The sequence below is a fragment of the Hevea brasiliensis genome, chromosome 17 (assembly GCF_030052815.1).
Source record: "Hevea brasiliensis isolate MT/VB/25A 57/8 chromosome 17, ASM3005281v1, whole genome shotgun sequence".
NCBI classification, from domain to species: domain Eukaryota; kingdom Viridiplantae; phylum Streptophyta; class Magnoliopsida; order Malpighiales; family Euphorbiaceae; genus Hevea; species Hevea brasiliensis.
This window is the reverse complement of record NC_079509.1, coordinates 8450750-8470448: the sequence shown is the minus strand read 5'-3', so window position 1 is coordinate 8470448 and position 19699 is coordinate 8450750. Positions and strand designations below refer to the sequence as shown.

Here is a 19699-nt window from a genome sequence, read left to right as displayed (position 1 = left end):
TGAGACGTAAGTAAAGGCTTATTGAAATATAATTGACACTATAATTATCAAAGAAAAATTAATAAATTAGTCCAAAGAAAAACGAAAAATCGAGAAACAGACAAAAATCGGTGTTATCGAAAAATCGGGAATACAACCCGAAGAGGGGCATTTGGTTATTTGACATTAAGAGTTGCCTTTTGACCTCAATTTCCATTAAAAATAAATGATATTATGCTTTGGAAATGTCATGAAAAATTGAAATGAGATACATTATACGAATAGTGCAAGAAATGGGGTATAAATTGAACAATTAAAATCTTAACATATAAAATAACTTAATTAAAAGTGAGTGGAGCACTAAGGGGTATTTTAAACACCTAAAGGACATGTGTATGTCCACAAAACAATTCAGTTTTTGCATCATCTTCTCCAGCCAAAATGAACCTCCATGGAACCACCATTACCGCCCCACATGCAAGCTCCATTGGTGCATGATCGAGCCATCATTTCCACTTAGATCCTTCATTAAAACTTACCTACTCACCTTGGGGAAGATATTGGCAATAAGAAAAACAAGATATGGTGAAGTTTAAAGGAAGCTCCAAAAGTGTAAGTGTCCAAATCTTCTCCCTAGCTTTAGTAAACCTTGTGTTTAGGTTGAGGTGAGTAATTTGATGAAGAGAAATAAAGAAAATATTGAGAAATGAACTTGTCCATTTTTGGCAGCCATGAAGGTTTGTTGTATTTGAGTTTTGCTTACCTCTAATGGATGGGATTTAAGGTTGATTAACTCAAATGGAAGTTGTAGTAGGTTAATGTCTAAGTATGTGCATGTTAGTGCTTGAATTAAGGGTTTGAAAATGGGACTTTGATGCTTTGGCAAACTATCATGTTTGGCAGCTTATAGTATCATGAATTTGTGTGTGTGAATATGAAGTTTATTAATGAAATATGATGGTATTGAATTGTGGGCAGTTTGTATAATTGCCATGGAAGTGTATGTGTAATATAAGTGTTGATGTACATTGAATTTGGGTGGATGTAAATGTTGAATTTTAATGGTGTATTGTGTATATTGAGTACTTGAGTGTTCTGCCCAAAAATGCTTGCTGGAATTGTGTACAATATATATAGAAGTGCCATGATTAAATGTTGAAGTATTGGGAGGAGGAGGATTGTCAAAATTGGAAATGTGATGTTCAAATGCAGGTTGTGTATGTTGGCAGCACCTAAATTAGGTCATAAATGCAAAACTATGAATCCAATTGGTATGAGACTAATGGGGGGTGAAACTAGACACCAAATAGGCCAACTTTCATGTAGAAATGTTGTCAAAATTCTGCCTAAAAACTGACCTTAAAAATGACCAAATCCGGAATTGCAACCTTGCAAACTCAGATTTTTGACCATATGAATAGTAATTATTAGGATGATCATAACTCACTCAAAAGAGGTCTAATTGACCTGAAATTTTTACCATGGATAGCTTAGACATAGAGCTACAATTCTTATGAAGAGACCAAAGCTCAGAAATGGCCAGAACCAAGTCAAATAGCTTGCACAAGTTTGGGTACCAAAACTGCCAGAACTAAATGTGACCTAAAATGGATCAAATTTTGCACTAAAGGTGCAATCTGTCCAACTTTAGTAAATTGACCATATCATGGTCTATATAACTCAGAATGACCTGAAATTTTACCTAGAGTGCAATAAGATATAGAGCTACAATTTTTCTTCTTTGATCAGAAGCTAAAAACCAAGAGAAATAGGACTTTAAGTTAGACCAATCTAGCACACAAAAATTGAAATTTTGACATTTACATATAATAATGCTTGAAGTAATTTAGCAATGAATGCCAACTTGTAAAAATGGTAAATTACACTATATTGGCAGCATATTGAATTATAATTTGTGACATGTTGATGCTAGAATCAACTTATCCATAGTACCTAAAAAGGTCAACATATGCATTGACTTGTGAATTACATAATAGCTAGTAAACTCTAAAAATTGAAGAATTAAACAATTAATTTATAATGTTCCCCAGTTTTCCTAGTTGACTAGTTTGGATAGGTTGGCATGCCAATAGGATTCTGACAGCTGTTCTGTAAATGGCTTTACGTCATACTGTATTTTTACGGCATATTATGCCGCACTATGACTTTAATAGCCTACGGCTATACATATTGTGTTATTATACTTGGCTTATCGCCAGATTGACTATATGGCTTTTTAGCCACACTGTTTGTACACTGGGAGACACTTTGTGACCAATGGTGTGATGGCCTGAGGTACTAGATACCCAGTACCAGTATCTCCGTTTATCCAGTCTAGTTAGTGTACAAGCTACACGGGCATTTAATTTAAGCATTATTAAATTCAAATAGCTAAATCAAGTCTTCTGACATGCAGCACCACCAAAATTAGCAAAAATAAAAGGTTAGCAAATAAAAGTAGAATTAACAACTGCAAAGAATATCGATGTCATAAATTTATAAACAATTGATTTATTTTATTTTAGTATATATTGCTTTATATTTGGCATCACTAAACAAAATTGTTTAGCACGTTGCTTTTGTAATGCGTAAGTATTGGAGACACAGCTGGGGAGCCCAGTAGACTTACGACCGGGTGAGACATCAGATCTGCACAGGAGTCCAGAGTCATCTGCACTGCATTGCATACATGGTAGGACTTAGGATATCTTATATTTTGTACTTCTGTTGTATTTTTAAAATTTAGCCTTGTATTTTGTAATATTATGAAAGCTCTAAAATTTATAATATTTTGTACATATTAAATAACATGGAGATTTTTTGGATATATTTAAATTATTATGGACTGTATTATGGAACTGTTTAATGACTGTGAAAGTCTATTGACTTTACTAAGAAATCAAGACTGTGAAATAGTTGAGATTTTGCTATTATCACATTGACCTGTTTTTAACAGGTTTAGAAGGACAATTTATTCGAAATACAGACGGCACCTTACCAAATTTTGATTATCATTTTTGAAACACTGATTTTATTAAAGTATGAAAATAGTATCAGTATGATATGAATATTACATAAAAGACTTATTAAAATTAAATTGAGTTCAGGAAACGAGTTGATTACAGACTAGGTGCTCCAACACGCTGTGTAGCACGCCTTGCTCGACTATACTGTAAACGGGTGAGGGGTGTTACACTAGCTTTGAATACCTCTAACACTGTAGCCACTGCATTGTCAAGTCATCGATTCTTGCACATGATTTCAAGTGCCAAAAATAATACTACCACGGTAAAATGATCCCGCTCCTTTTCTTATTCTTCTTTCTTTTCTTTCACCGCAAAACAGTCTTTGTTGTGCATGGACTAATCTCAAGATCTCTTTTCTTTAGTGAAATTTGGAGATTTAGAGTTAAGAATTTAATTACTAGATGTTTATTTTATTGAATTATCAATTGAAATTTATTAATTATTGTGATTGAAAGGAACTGAGAAAATGAAGATTTATTATTGATATATATATATATTTTTTAATTTTCTATTAAATTTCTAAATTTATTATAAATTTTATATCGTTGATTGATGATGTTTTTATAAACCTCGATTGGTTGTTCATTTGAATTTTTTTTTATTTGTAATTATTGGGTAGTTTGTCTTCGCTGAAAATTTTGATAATGAATTTTGTTTTTGCATGTATTATTGTACGTGTTCGTATTTACTGTGGTAAATGAACTGTAGAGTAATAAAAAACCAATATATTTACTGAATTGAAGTGAACGGAAAAAAATCAGTTTGGTAGTTAATTTACACAATCTTAAATTATGTTTATACATTATAAAATAGTTAATTTCATTTGTTTTCTTAGTATATTTTTTACTTTCTTTTTTTACATTTATATATTATTAATTTTTACAGAGATATAGTTATTATAATTTGGTTTTTATATAAAAATAAATTTAGTAACTTTTGGATTAAGTTTTTATATAAAATTTATAGAGATTTAATTAAAATATTTACATAATTATATTGATCTGTTTATAGTAGCGGCACATATTTGTTGTCTTACTCATATTTAATTAATAAATTTATGAGTAATTTATATATTTTTTAAAAATTAAATAATACTTTATTTATAAAATTACAAACCATTTTGACGATTAATTATATAATCTATGCACAGTTTATAACTTGAATAGTTATTAATTTTTTTTTTAAACATGTCTTTCACGTTATTATACTCATTATAAAAATTCATAAATTAATTTTTTTATATATGATATAACAATATCATAGTGTTATAAATATTATATTTAATTATTTAAATTAAAATATTAATTTTAATGTCATCTCAATTAATTAAAAAAATAAAATTATTTATCAATTAAAAATTTTTTTTATTTGATCATATTTTTTATAAAATTTAAGTCCTCTACTATTAAGATATAATATTAACTCAGTTATAAACTTAAATGTAATATAATAAAAAAAATAAAATAATACATTTTAAAAATATAAATAGGTGAAATCATTTAAAAAATTAAAATAAATATAAATTAATTAACTCAATTTAATTTATTTAAATTTTATTTTTTTAAAATGATTTGTATATATTTTATTTTAATTTTTTATAATTTAAAATAATGTTAACTTGTATAGTAAAATTACATATTTAAATTAACGTGAAATAAAATTATTTATAAAACTAGAAAATAAAATAATTTTAAAATAATTTTTTGTTAGTTTAGTGTATTATCACTATAAAATTTTTATTTTTATTATATTAATATCTTGAAATTTAATTTTAATTAATATTCATAATTTTTTAAACATAATATATTTTTTTATTAAAATAAAAAATCTTAAATGAAAATTAACTTAAAAAATAATATGCTACTAATAAAATATTTATAAATATATATAATAAATAACTGACTCTGAATATAAATTTAAAAAATTAGATATTAATAAAGTATTTTATTCAATATTATAATATTATCAAATTATAATATTTTATTTATTAATTTCTTATTTTAATCAATTACTTCTTATAAAATTTTATGTTTAATTAAAATTAAATATTAATAAGATTAATAATTTTAAATTTATATAAATTTAAATTAATTTAAATAATAAAAATATAATTATAATGAATTTTAAAAATAAAAAATAATTAAAAAAAATAAATATTACTCCTTCTTACATATATTTATATATAATATAAATTTGATCAGAGTATTATCATTTTACAAATTATAAATATAAAAAAAAAAAAAGATTAACTAGATTTGATCAAACAGTATGAAATCCGCACACAAAAACAGTTTCCTAAGAATTTTAAGAAGTTGACTAAAACCAGATCGATGGACTTTTGCAAGGTCAATCTTTGTGAAATCCGTCGTCATAGTGGAAAAAGTAAAAATTCCTCCCGCCCCATTTCCCACTGAGGCTACGGCTGTTTTCTGGCCCTTTGAAATGGACTCTGTACTACATTTCCATGTCTCTCGTCCCCTGCCAAGTTCCAAACTCAGCGGAAGGGATTGCCGAATCTAGAAAATGGGCTGGGCTGCACCCAGCAAATAGAAGAGACACAGACCCATTAGTAAACTTAAGGCCCAACAAAACCAACGTGCTCTCCACTAAACTATTTTGAATGTAAAAAGAAAATCTGGTATTATATAAGACAAACACGGGATCCAATCAACATCAAGAGAAAACTAGAGGGAAGATTTTTTTTTTTTTTTCCATGGTCCATATCAATCTACATCCAAAACCAAAACAAGATGATCCAAATCTCATCCATTTGAGATTTTCCTCTATTCTGGATTAGAATCATACACAGGATATTATATTGTTTTCGTATAGAATACCACAGCCAGCCATGTCATCTCCATTATCTGCTTCTTCACCATTAATGAACAATCTGGGGTTGGCTGGGCTGTCCTCCCTGCCAATGGCAAGTGGAGCGGATCTTAGTGGGGTGATGTTAAGGGATATACACAGAAAAATTCTTGCCTATAATAATTGTATGGCTTCATTTCATACATTAATTTAATAGTTTTAAATTGAACTTATTTCTCATTAATATTAAAATCTTAACCTAATCTCATATTTTTTTTCCTTATGAATGAGATAACTGAGGAAATGATTAAACACAGAGTCTTCTTTATTTAGATTCTTTAATTAAGCCGGGTGTTCTAAAAAACGCTAGTCATCAGTACTAAAAAGAGCAGAATTTGGAATTTTAGTAAATAATTGAGAAAACTGGAAAAATGACTAAATCTTTCAATTTTAATTTGGTCAGTCCTAAGAACGGTGACTGATAGGGTATTCACAAAATCACCAAACTCAAATTTGAATTTAAACTCAATTAATATTGTTAAAATTCGAATTCATTTTAAATTTGATTAAAATTTATTTTCAACTATCTGAATCTGTCTCAAATCTGATTATTATTACTTGAAAAAAATTTAAATTTATTTAATTTATATATTTTAATTAATATTTCACATAAAAATTATTTTGATGAATAATTTATATTTTAAAATTTTAATAATTTTATAAAATATTTAAATTCTATTTTATATAAAATAAAATATATAAAAATTTATAAATATTATTATAAAAAATATATATTTTATATTTAATTAAGTGTTTATATAAATGAGTTCAGGTAACGAATTTTACATATTAGGTATCAATTATTCAAACTCACACTGATATTATTTTCAAATTTGAATACATCTCAAATTTAATTATATAATACCTAAACTCATATTATAAGAATTCGATCAAATCGGATACTAATAAAAACTCAGACACTGATAAAAATTCAACCCGTTGCTGTCCCTCATCAATCATTTAAAAAGAAGAAATACGTTGGCATAACTAATGCAGTTTCCTAGAATTGAGCATCTTTCCTTGTTTGATACTTCAATTACAAAAATATAACCAAATATGCAATTAAATCAGCGTTAGAGCATCCCATTATTTGATGAAGATGAGATCACTCTCTTATAATAACTCCTAATGTCTATCTATTTTCACTTTATCGTTTAATCCCTAGATTGCAATACCGCATCTTTTAATTCAAAATATATATTTTTTAGAAGTTTATCTTTTGAAAAATAATGACTTCAATTTATTTAGTTGATATTTATTAAATTTAAAAAAAATTATAAAATTATATTAATAAAAAATGAATTTAAAAATCACATAAATACTTTAATTTATTTTAAATATAAGAATAACATTAAAAAGTAAGAGCAAGGTTAAAAGTAGAAAGTAAAATAATTTTTTTTTATTAAGAATTCTACTTAATTAGATTATGCTCAATAACTTAATTCTCATATGATTATGGAATTAAGATGCTTAACTTTTTAGATGATTGATATATATGATGAACTAAATAAATTATATTTTAATATTTTTTAAAAAATAAAAATAAAAATTTAGTTTAAAAAAATATAAATATATAATAAATTATGGAGAAAAAATATAAAAGAAACGCAAAAATAATTGAACATAAGCGGAAGCAAAAGAGATACGCCAACCCGTAATATCCCCCTGAATGGCTGCGTAGCCGCGTCTCATTTGCCAAACACTCCCAATTTCTCAAGAGAATCATCCGTACAATTAATATTCTAAATGTGAATGAAGAATAATATGGTGACTTTCTTATACAAATGAAAAACATTGTTAGTGTAAATGCAATAATTTTCATATGAAAATAATTTTTTTTATAAGGGAATATACTTAATCAAATATTTTATCCTCCAACTTCCATTGCGTGTGGATTCCGTATTTGCATCACTCTGCCACTTTACTCCGCCTCTATTTGGGATTTTTTCTACAAGGAACTAAAAAATAAAAAAATAAAAAAGAAGTAATTTAGAAAGTATTTATCAAAATGGGTATTTTAATTGATGTGGGGAAAAAAAGTTGGTTGTGAGTATGATTAGTGTTTAGAAAATAAAAAATAAAAAAATAATTATTTAGAATTATGTTTAGCTATTAGACGCTATTCTAATAAGCGTTTAATTACTTTTTGATTTTTAAAAAATAAATTAATTATTTTAAAATTTTTTAAAAAAAAATTTTACTTTCAAAATTATTAATGTATTTTATAAAATAATCTTAAATATTTATAAATAAGCTCTCATTTTTTTAATTAATAAATATATAAAGATTAATTTATAAAATTAAAAAAATTAATATTTATTGTGTATAAAATATTTAAAAATTGTACATAAAATTAATAACTATATAATATAAAAAATTTTAAAAATACAAATATTATTTACATGTAAAAGAACATTAATATAAAAGAACATTAATATTTATTTAGTAAATTAATAAAATTAGTACAGTGAATGAATTATATTAAATATTTTATAAATATTTAAAAATTGGTATCATTTAGTATTTATTAATTTAATAAAATACTAAATTATGATAAATATTATTAATATGAATTAATAAAAAAGATATGAGTAAATAATTATTGAAATAAATTAATTCAAAATAAATAAAATAATAAAACTTATATATATTCTTTATCATGTTTTGGCAATATCACAATCTCGCAAGTAGTTTGAATTATATCACAATTAAAATTTGCATTAAATCTTGGGACGAGGGGCAGCTCAATGAAGTCTTACAATTACAAAAGATTGAATTATCTTATAAATTTTAATATATCTAGATTTTATGATATTTGTATTTTAAGAAAAAAAAATGGAAGATTCTTGGTTGAATTTCAGATAGATTTTCATAATTTTTCATACTTTTTTCTCTAAAAAGTGACAACTTAGAAAAAAAAAATCAATAATATATAAATATTTTATTAAAAATACATTTAATTACTAAGAATATAAAAAGATCAAATAAATAGAATAAATTAAAAAAATATAATTAAGTGCCATAACTCAGTTGTCTTCTTTATGTTGCAGAATGTAAAATACTGTCTTACCTGCTATGCTAGTGATGTTCTGTATGATATTGCGAGTATGATCAAATTATTTTCTATTTTTTTTCTATTTTTCTAATTTTTTATATTTTTATTTAAATTTTTTGATAAATACTTTCTTATGTTAATTGTGTCACTTTTATTTATTTATTAAAAAAATTAAATCTTAATATATATCAAGATAATTAATACAAATATTTATTTTGTTTTATTTTATTTTTATTATCCCATTATCATTTTTCCTATCCAATTGTCATTTTTCCTTCTCCCATATAATTCGTTGGTTAATAATTATTAAAAGATATTTATTATAAACTAATTATCAAAATTTTATGTTATTAAATATTGAAACTATATTTAAAATATTTATACATTACTTTCATTATTTTATTTATTTTATTTTTAATTTCATATTTCACAGATATTAATTTAATATTTATAAATTATTTTATTTATTTTTAATTAATTTATTTCAATAATTATTTATTCATATCTTTTTTATTAATTTATATTTATAATAATTTAATATTTTGTTAAATTAATAAATAATAAATAATACCAATTTTCAGATATTTATAAAATATTTAATATAATTCATTCATTATACTAATTTTATTAATTTGTTAAAGAAATATTAATACTCTTTTACATGTAAATAATATTTGTATTTTTAAATTTTTTATATTATATAGTTATTAATTTTTTTACAATTTTTAATTTTTTTAATTACAAAAATATAAAGACTTATTTATAAATAATTATAATATTTAAGATTATTTTATAAAATACATGAATGATTTTGTAATTAAATTTTTTTAAGCACTTCAAAGTAATTAATTTATATTTTTGATAACAAAAAGTAATTGGACACTTTTTAGAGTAACATTTAATAATTAGACGCAATTTTTAATAGTTTTTATTACGTTTTAGAAATTATTTTTTTTATTATTATTTTATTTGCTGAACGCTAATCATATAAGGGCTTAGCTCTCTCTATCCTCCACATCAGTCAAAACACTTCCTTTTGATAAATATTTTTCAAGTTACTCCTTTTGATTTTTTTTTTTCTTCGGTTGCCCCCTTTTGGAAAAAATCCCCCTCCATTTCCCTATTTAAACCCCGCAACTTTACGTCTCTTGTGGCTTGAAACGCAAGCTATCCTCTCCTCTTCAGTTTCAGCAACCATTCCTTTCCTCGCCAGAATTTTCTCTTCGGTATATCTTATTTTCCAATTGAACCCCAGACTTCCTTTCCCTTTACAGAAGTACACTCCGAAGAGAAACATGGTGAGCGATAGTGAATCGAAGAGAAGCGCAGAAACTATCAAGTTTCTTTGTAGCTATGGTGGTAAGATTCTTCTACGACCCATTGATGGAAAGCTTCGTTACGTTGGTGGTCTTACTAGAATTCTAGCCGTCGATCGTTCTATATGCTTTACAGGTTTGTTCATCTGTTATTGATTCATTTAATTTCTTTGAATATTAGAGGAATTTTCGATTTCTTTTTTTTTTTTTTAAGAAACTGACCGTGTTTGATTGTTACAGAGCTGATGGTTAAGCTTGGAGAATTTTGTGGATATTCTGTGGAATTGAAGTGTCAGTTGCCGAATGGAAATTTGGAGATGCTAATTTCTATCAAATCCGATGAGGAATTGGTGCTTCTCATTGAAGAATATGATCGATGCTGTCCTGGTTCGAAGATTAGAGCCGTTCTCTCCACTCCAAAGTCACTCAAAACCGTCTCTCCTCCTCCATCAGCTCCTGCAAGTGTCGATTTCTATCCTGTCAAAAATGCCTTCCATTTTCGAAGATCTGGAAGTTGTTCACCGGCGATTGGATATCCCATCGGCGTTTACAAGTACTGCGACAGAGTCCGTTATAATCCATTTCATGGAGAAGAAAAACTAGAATTCTGCTGTGGAGACCCTCGGTGTAATGGGCAAGGAAATCCGAGATTTCGGCGTTTTGACCCTTACCGGAACAAGAATTGGCTGGGGTTAGCAAATTAGCATATAGAAAACTAATTTTTTGAAATGAATTAGTTTATACAAATTGAGGACATAGATAACGATATGGAAAAGAAAATTACAGAGTGAGAAGGGTGAAGTTTTGATATGTGATTGGATTATTAATTTCAGAAATTATTTTTTGATTTTGTTGCCCTGTGCTGTGAGTTGGTTTCTTGTTCCGGCCAATATTTTCGCCGTTAGACCTCCGATTATGGCCGTTAAGTTTAAATCGCATTCATCTGTGATCGTCGCAGATGCTTTCAGTTAGATACAACACGGTTCCTTGAATTCTTTCGAAACTATAGACACAAAATAGTTTTCAATTGGTTTTGGTGTGGACATATATACCTTGTCTTAGGCGAGACGAAAGGTCTTGAGTTGCTTCTTCTTGTTTTCTCTCTCTTTTCTTAACGTGGTCAAAATTTGCATAGTTGATCTGTGTCTAATGTTCTAATGTATTTGTTTGATGATTTGCAGGCTAAAATTGAATCTACTGTAGCTGTGGATCGGACGAGAGAAGCATTTTCTAACAAATGCACATCCATTGAACTTCCTTGAAATTTAGACTCTATGATTGGGAATAATATGATAAATTATTATCACTAAAAAAAATTGCACATATTCATAGAATTTTTAAAAGAAAAAGTAATAAATTTCACATAAAAGGTGATTAGTGTTTTAAAAACATTGAATAATCTCTCGAATAATATTGTTATTGTTTTGATTTAAAACTGCAAAATTGGAGGATTCACACGAATGACATAATATAAAATTGAAAGCCATAATTTAAAAAAAAAAAAGAACTCTTAAGAATTTATTTAGAATAAATTATTTATTAAAAAAAATTTAATTAAATTTTCATATAATTATAGTTTTTTAAATGAAATTATTTTAAAAAAATTAAAAAGAGTTGAATTTTTTTATTCTAAATATGAGAGTTGACTAAAAAATCAATTGAATTATTCTTATAAAATTCTCAATTTTAAATATAGATAAATAATTTAAAATTTAATAAATTTCATCAACTTTTAGTTTTTATTATTCTATTAATCGCTTTTTGGTAAAAAAGTTGATAAATTATTGAAATAAAAATCTTGGAGGTTTTTCTACAATATAGGCACATTGATTTTTTTTTTATTAAAAATAAAAAAAATAATGAAATTTTATATAATTAAAAGTTATGAAACTATAAACTTATGAAAAATATTTTAAAAATTTAACTATAAAAAAATAAAATATAATTAAATTTAAAATTCAAATAAAAAAATATAATCAAGTTCAAATGTTAAGGGCTAATTTGTAATAAATATTTAAAGTTTTATAATTAAAAAATAAAATGTAGAGTCGGCAATAATTCTTAAATATCATAAACTTTTGAAAAATTATTAGGTATACTCAATGTTTATGGTCTCTTACTCACAAAATATACGGGACCCACCATCTTAAATCAATTGTAAAATATTATTTTTTAGTAATATAGTGTATTCAAAAAGTAAATTCATGTATAAGTTAACTCCACGATAAGTCAAATGAAGGTAAAATCTAATTGTATTCCTTGACAAGCCTACTTTCACCTTTATGAGGTCCATTCATTTCTTCCTTTTTAACACCGCGCAAATAAAATGCTAATAGGCTTTTGACTAAATAAATCTAAATGTTTACCTTGATTTTTAATTATATATAAAATTTTTATTTTAGATAATTTAATCATAACTCTCAAAATTAAATTTTTTTTTTTTAAATTTAATAATCAATTTGAAGATTTTGACTTTTTACACTTGAATTGTTATATAGCATGCCATGCCACATTTTTATTTTTTATTTATTTGATTCATCACTCTCCTCCCCCCTCTTTCTCTCACCTTTCCCTCTTCCTCTCGCCTCTCTCTCTCCATCATGCTCTCTCTATCATCTTTATCCCTCGTTCTCTCACTCTCTTACCTCTCTCTTTCCATCGCTCTCTCTTTATCTCTCTATCCCTCATTCTCTTCCTCTCTCTCTCTCTCTCTCTCTCTCTCTCTCTCTCTCTCCCCCCCATTCTCTCTATCTCTCATTCTTTCTCTTTCTCGCCCTCTCTCACTCTCTTTCTCTCTCTATCATGAGTAATCTTGTTCAGTTTGTGTGGAATCCTTACTCTTTCATTTAGAGAGAGAGAGAGAACGAGGGAGAGAAATGAATCAAATAAAAAAAGTTAAAAAATGTGACATGGCATGTTATATGGCAATTCAGAAAAAGCCAAAATCTCCAAATTAGTTTTTGAATTTTTTATAAAAAATTTTCAATTTTAAAAGTTATTATTAAATAATCTAAAATTAAAAATTTTGAATCTAATTAGCAATCAACATAAAGATTTGAATTTACAGTACCAGTTTGACATTTTAAACTTTCCAAACGAAGTACAACGAATAGGCAACAACTATAACACCTTTAATTTTTAAATAATTATTTTATATGTAAATATTATTATTTTATTATATTAAATATTATGAAAATTTATTTGAAATTTATCTGAATTTTAAAAATCGGATTTGATTTTCTTAAGACAATAAATTTCATTGATTTTTGAAAATTAATTTAAAAACTACGTGACAAAGCTAAAAATATATTTGGACTCCACGAATTTTTTTGAGTTTTCTATAATTTTTTTGAAATTTTTGAGCCTTATTTTTGGTCTCAGAGCAGAATAAAAATTTAATTTTTGGTATCCTGAATCAAACCATTTGAATCAAACCGAACCGGATCGGACCAATCGAATTAGACCAGCCTTTTTTTTTCTCCCCTCCTCTTTCTCCCGCGCGCAAACCTCCTCCCCTTTCCCTTTCGATTTCTCTCTCCTCTCCCTTCCCCACCGCCGGCCACCACCTCCCCACCCTCCCCCACTCACCGCGACCAACCTGAGCCCTCACTAGCCGCCGGCCGCAGCCTAGAACGTTGAAAAAATGCCCTATAAGTCTCTTACATGGTTGCACGATTGTTTAGCTTTCCGGCCAAAATTTGGCCGATCTAGTCACCAATTGAACCGGGTCTTATTCCAAACCTTATCTACACCTTGAAAGCTTTCCATAGACACCAAGATCACAAATTTCATCAAGCGGATTGTTCGATTTTAGCCCGGGAAGTTTTAGCCCATTTTGAATTTTGGGCTAAATTTATCCCAAACTGGAAACCTTAGAAAACATCAAAGAGTACCGCCGTGCTCCACACGACGAGAGCTTCATAACAATATAAATTTTAAAATTTTTTGATACCAAAAATTTAATGGGTCCCACGGACTTCGCAGTATTTTTTTAAGCTTCAAATGAGCTTATTTAATTTTATAATAATTTTATTCTAACTCTTGGTATTGTGAGTTTCGCATAGATACCTTCATTTCATAGAAATTCGACCGTCGCCCAGATCTGTAATTTCGAGCCAGATAGACAGGCTGCTAGAACCGTTTTAGAATCGGATTGAAATTGCGATCCTCCATGCCTCGGATGCATTCCAAGCGTCATAATTGATTTAGGTAAACCCGAACCTTGTGTTTCTTTATGTACCTGGTGTCGGTTTTAGAATAAAAATTCATAAAATATTTGTGGGCAGCTAGAAAATTATAATTCCTTTTACATTAGCTTTATAATATTGCTAAGGACCGCAAGGCAAAAGTTTTAGAAATTTTAGAGCTCGTTTGAATTATTGTTAAATAATGTTAGTTTCAGGGACAAAAATATAATTTTCTAAGTTTATGAGTATTGACTGTTTTGAAGGGCCCAGGAGGGGCCATATGATATTGATGAGATGTGGATATGGGAGATGTGTTTTAGAAGTGTTATTTGGATCATTTTGTAGGTTAGGTAGGTTGTAGGTATAGGGAAAACTTTACCGGATTTTCAGCAAAATTTAGGATGTCCTTTGATTCTTCAAAATTTTATTTTAAATAATTATTGATTAGTTTGTAATGTAATTGTTTAGGTAAGCGAGGTCAGCCTTCTTCCTCCGCCCAGCCACTGCAGTGATTTGTGAAGTACAGTGAGTAGATATTGATTTTACTTATAATTTCAGCATTATTATGTATTCAATGCATATTCATATATCACTTATAGATATATATATATATATACATAGTTATTAGCTAGGCATGCCTGGTATTGCATTTGTATTTGATGATGTTGTTGTGATTGTTGCTTTATGGTGATCTAGAGCTCTGTGTGTGTGAGTTGTGTATATGGATATGGATAGGACGGGTAGACGCGACTGGAGCTTGACTCACTTGGACTTGATCCTTATTATGAAAAAGTCGGGATAGGCACGACTTTGAGTTGATCTCGCTGGCTCTCGCATTTGGATATTAGGAGACAGTCTGACTTTGAGTTAATCTCATTGGCGGATGTTGAAACTAAGAGAGCTGTATAGGAGATCAGCTCCCATATGTATATATATGTGTGAGTATGGATTGACATACGGGTGTGTGAGTGCTCCAGATTACCTTTGATGTGATTATGGCTAGACCTGTTTGAAGGTGTTGCATTCATTCTTATGGATGCATTAGACTTAGATAGTTATAGAAATTATTTGTAAAAATCAATATCTTATTCAATGAGTCGAACGCTCACTCCAGTTCACCTATTTTTTTCCAAGCTACAGGGGGACTCTTACTTGTGTTTAACTTGCTTCCCACCTCGCAGGTCTCTGAGTTGCTCTATCTATGTTTTGTGTTATAAATTTTGAAAGTTCTAGAACTTTGCATGTGTTTGAAGAAGATATTTTATTTAACTTGGAAATGTAATAGATTATTATTTAAAATCTGTAACTTAGTAATTTTGTATATGTGGATTTATGGATTGAATAGGTTATATGAATGAGGGAGCTGAGCTCCCATTAATTATATTGAGTTGTTGATGATTGTAAGGGTGAGCTGGGCTTCCCAAATGATTTTACTTTGTGATCACTGTGGGAGTGAGGCGTGAGGCAAAATATCATCCACTAGAATTATATAAAATGCACCAAGTAATACCCAGAAAAGATAGTGAAGTCACAATAGTCTCACTTAAGTACCACCTCCTTAGATAGCATTTCTTAGACATGCACTTTGTAACACCCCAAGATTTTAAATTTTATTATTTTATGAGCATTTTTGGTATTTTAATTTTATTTAAATTTTAGGAAATTTTTTGAGATTTTTCGGATTTTAAAAATCGGGTTCGATTTTCCGAAAATATAAACTTTGATGATTTTTAAAAATTAATTTAAAGACCACGTGGCAAAACAAAAAATATATTTGGAGTCTACGTATTTTTCTGAGTTTTCTTAAATTTTTTCGGAATTTTTGGACCTCGTTTTCGGTCCCGAGGCAGAGTAAAAATTCAAAGTTTTGTATCTTGAATCGGACCGGCTGAATCGAACCGGATCGGATCGGACCGATCGAATCGGGCCGGCCTTTTCCTTTTTCTTCTTTCCTTCCCCGCGCGCGTCGACCTCTCTTCCTTCTCTCTCTCTTTTCTCTCTCCTCCTGTCCCTGCCGCCGGCCAGCCACCTCCCCCTGCCACCCCAGCCGACCGGCGCCGCCTCCCAGCCTCCCCAACCAGCCGGCCGCCGCCCCAAATGGCAGGAAAACGCGCACGAACTCCCTCCCTCGCGCGCGCAGTGTTTCGACTTCCCCAGCCAAAATCCGGCTGATCCAGCCACCAATCGGATCGGGTCTTGTGTCTAAAATCATCTACTCGTCGAGAGCTTTCCATAGACACCAAGAACACCGAAATCCATCAAGCGGTTTGTCCGATTTTTGCCCGGAAAGTTTTTAGCCCATTTCGACTTTTGGGCTAGATTTCTCGCAAACCGTGAATCCCACGAGAAAACCGAGAGTACCAGAGCGCTCCACTCGACGAGAGCTTCGAGGCGACATAAATTTTGAATTTTTTCGACACCGTTTTTCGGTGGATCTCACGAAATTTCGCAGTGTCTTTTCGAGCATTAAATGAGCTTAGAAAATTTTGAAAAATTTATGTACTAACCCCCATGTTGTGGGCTTCGTGTAGGTATCCTCAATTCGCGGAAATTCGACAGTTGACCGGGTCTGCAAATTTCGGGCCGCATGCACTGCATCGAAAAGTCTTCGAATTGGACCAAGGTTTTGGCTACCCCCCCATTGTCAGACGTCCCGAGCGCGTCCCCGAAGTCAGAATCGGCAAAGGTAAACCCGAACCTTGTTTTTACGTAATTTTCTAGTGCTTAAATAGGATTAAAATTCCATAAAATATTCGTGGTAGCTTAGAAAATTATGATTCTTTTTGCAATCGCTTAGTAATATTGTTAAGGACCGCGGGGCAAAGTTTTAAAATTTTTAGAGCTGATTTGGGCAGTTTTTGCAAAAATGGTCAATTATAAGGACTAAATTGAAATTTTACATATTGTGATGGATGATTGATTTGATGGGCCCAGGAGGGGCTGTGTGATGGGATTGAGTTGTGGACATATGGATTGTGAATATAGAAGTGTGTTTTGAGCCCTTTGCGAGTTGGGTAGGTCCTAGGTATAGGGAGACTCACGATTTTCGGCACGACTTAGGACGTATTTGGTCTTTTCTTTGTTTGTATTGAGTCAAATTTATTAAATGATTGTAATAAAATTGTCAGGTGAGCCGGGACAGTCTTCTTCCTCCGCCCAGCCGCCTCAGTGACCGTTGTCAAGTCTGTGAGTAAAATATTAATTTTAATTATAATTTCACTATTATTATATGTTCAAGCATGCCCATGCATCACTTATATGCATATATCTATGTAGATAAACTTTAGGCACGATTTATGTTGCATTCATAACTGTGAAAGTGCCATGTATGTTGTTGTGGTAATTTGGAGCAGTGTGCGTGCGTTGGCGTGCGTGTGATATGGTGTGGACTATGGATAGGACGGGTAGACACGGCTTGAGATCTTCGCTGGGACCCGGTCCTTCGGGGTAGACACGGCTTGAGTTCTTCGCTGGGACCCCGATTTGGTTATTAAGTGGAAGTCCGAGCTGAGTTCTTCGCTGGCACAGTTGGAATTAAGAGAGCTGTATAGGGGATCAGCTCCCATATACAATGATTGATATTATTGGGTGTGTGAGTGCTCCAAATTACCTTTTTGATGTTATGATGTGAAAATATGGTTCATGTTGCATTTCACTCTACAGGTTGCATTAGTTTTAGATAGTTATAGAGATTATGGTTAAAATTGATATTTTACTCTCTGCGTCGAACGCTCACTCCTGTTCAATATTTTTCCAGGCCACAGGAGGATATTTTTGAGGTTAACCTGCTTTTCTCCCTCGCAGGTCATTTATTTATGTTTGTGTAATTCTGTAAACTCCTAGAATTTCCGCATGTGTTAGAAATGTTTATTTGATTTGGGTCTGTAAACTAAATTATTATTGTGGACCTGTAAAATTATTATATGCATGTTTGATGGACTGGATGAGGGAGCTGAGCTCCCATTTATCATTATGATGATATGAGTATGTGGAGGGTGAGCTGAGCTCCCCAATGGATTGTTTATTATTTTTACAGGTCGGGTGAGTCAAAAACTCTCCGTTGGTAGGTCCATTTTATGGCCGGACTCTGTCCGGTTGGTTTCTTGAAATTGGGCCCAAATGGGCCTTAGAGTTGGGTAAATGAATAGTTATGGCTTACTACGGGCCTCGGGGGCTTTAGGCTGGCCCAGGTCCTAGTGCCGGTCTGGCCCATAGGTTGGGTCGTGACACACTTCATACAATCCTAATAGAATCAAACCACTGGTAAGTACCATCTTCCCATAATACTACCACGGTACTAAGAATTTATGCTACAAAAGCATAGATAGATAGGAGTCGCCACCCAGGTAATAACCGAGACATATTCAGTGTTTCTTCTGAGGGTCATGGATGGCAACTTACTCCTTGCAGAGTTTTCATAACTGTCATTACCAAAGCCCAATGTCTAGGTTCAGGATAATGGGTACGTAAGGGGTGCCTAACAACTTCCCCTTACGCCTAGTCTAACTTCTTTAATTCGAGTGTCAGTCCTCTACTAATGTTTCTAGAAGTATTGTTTATTATTCCTTTATTAAACTTTATCATAAAAATGCAATTCTAATCTTACACAAGCAAGTAATTTATAAAAGGATTGTTGTTTATAAACAATTTTTGTGCACAAGTAATTCCTATCTATGGGGTTGCTAATTATTTAAATGATATTTACCAGATGACTAAAATTAATTTATTATTGAAAATTTTATTTACAAACAAATTCAATTTCAAATAAACCTAAGTTTCTATTTAACCTAATTAATTAAATTTTCACCAAGTTATCCTAAGGATAATTAAACTAAATTAATTATGTACATGTGTAATTTATTTTAATATCACATAAGGCCCAAACAATCACAACCTAATAAAGATTTCTAATATGCAAATTTATTTTACAATTACCAAGTATTAAATTAAATTTATTTTACATGCCAAGGTTAGTTTAATTTACAAACAAGATTAATTTTGATTTACAAAGTATTTATTTAAATTAATTACATGCAAAAGTGAGTTAAATTAAAAACAAAGTTAATTTTAATTTACCAAATAAAAATTTTATTATTACTACAATTTCATACCAATGGTTATTTTAGGAATTTAGGATTACTTACTTGTTAATAATTGCAGTTACCATTGAGGCAAGTTATCATTGAAAAAGGGTATTCTTTTCTAGTATGGCAATAATATCCCTGGCTTGGTACCATTTAGCTCCGTGTAAGCTCTACGCAAATGCCC

General features: G+C 29.6%; 1 protein-coding gene across 1 annotated transcript; it reads left to right on the top strand.

Moving 5' to 3' along the window:
- The first annotated feature begins 10070 nt into the window (after positions 1-10070).
- LOC110659683 (uncharacterized) lies at positions 10071-11215 on the top strand. Its single transcript, XM_058139483.1, has 2 exons — positions 10071-10380; positions 10485-11215. Exons 1-2 carry the CDS (start codon positions 10224-10226, stop codon positions 10946-10948), a joined length of 621 nt encoding a protein of 206 aa, XP_057995466.1. The 5' UTR covers positions 10071-10223; the 3' UTR covers positions 10949-11215.
- Positions 11216-19699: the final 8484 nt, after the last annotated feature.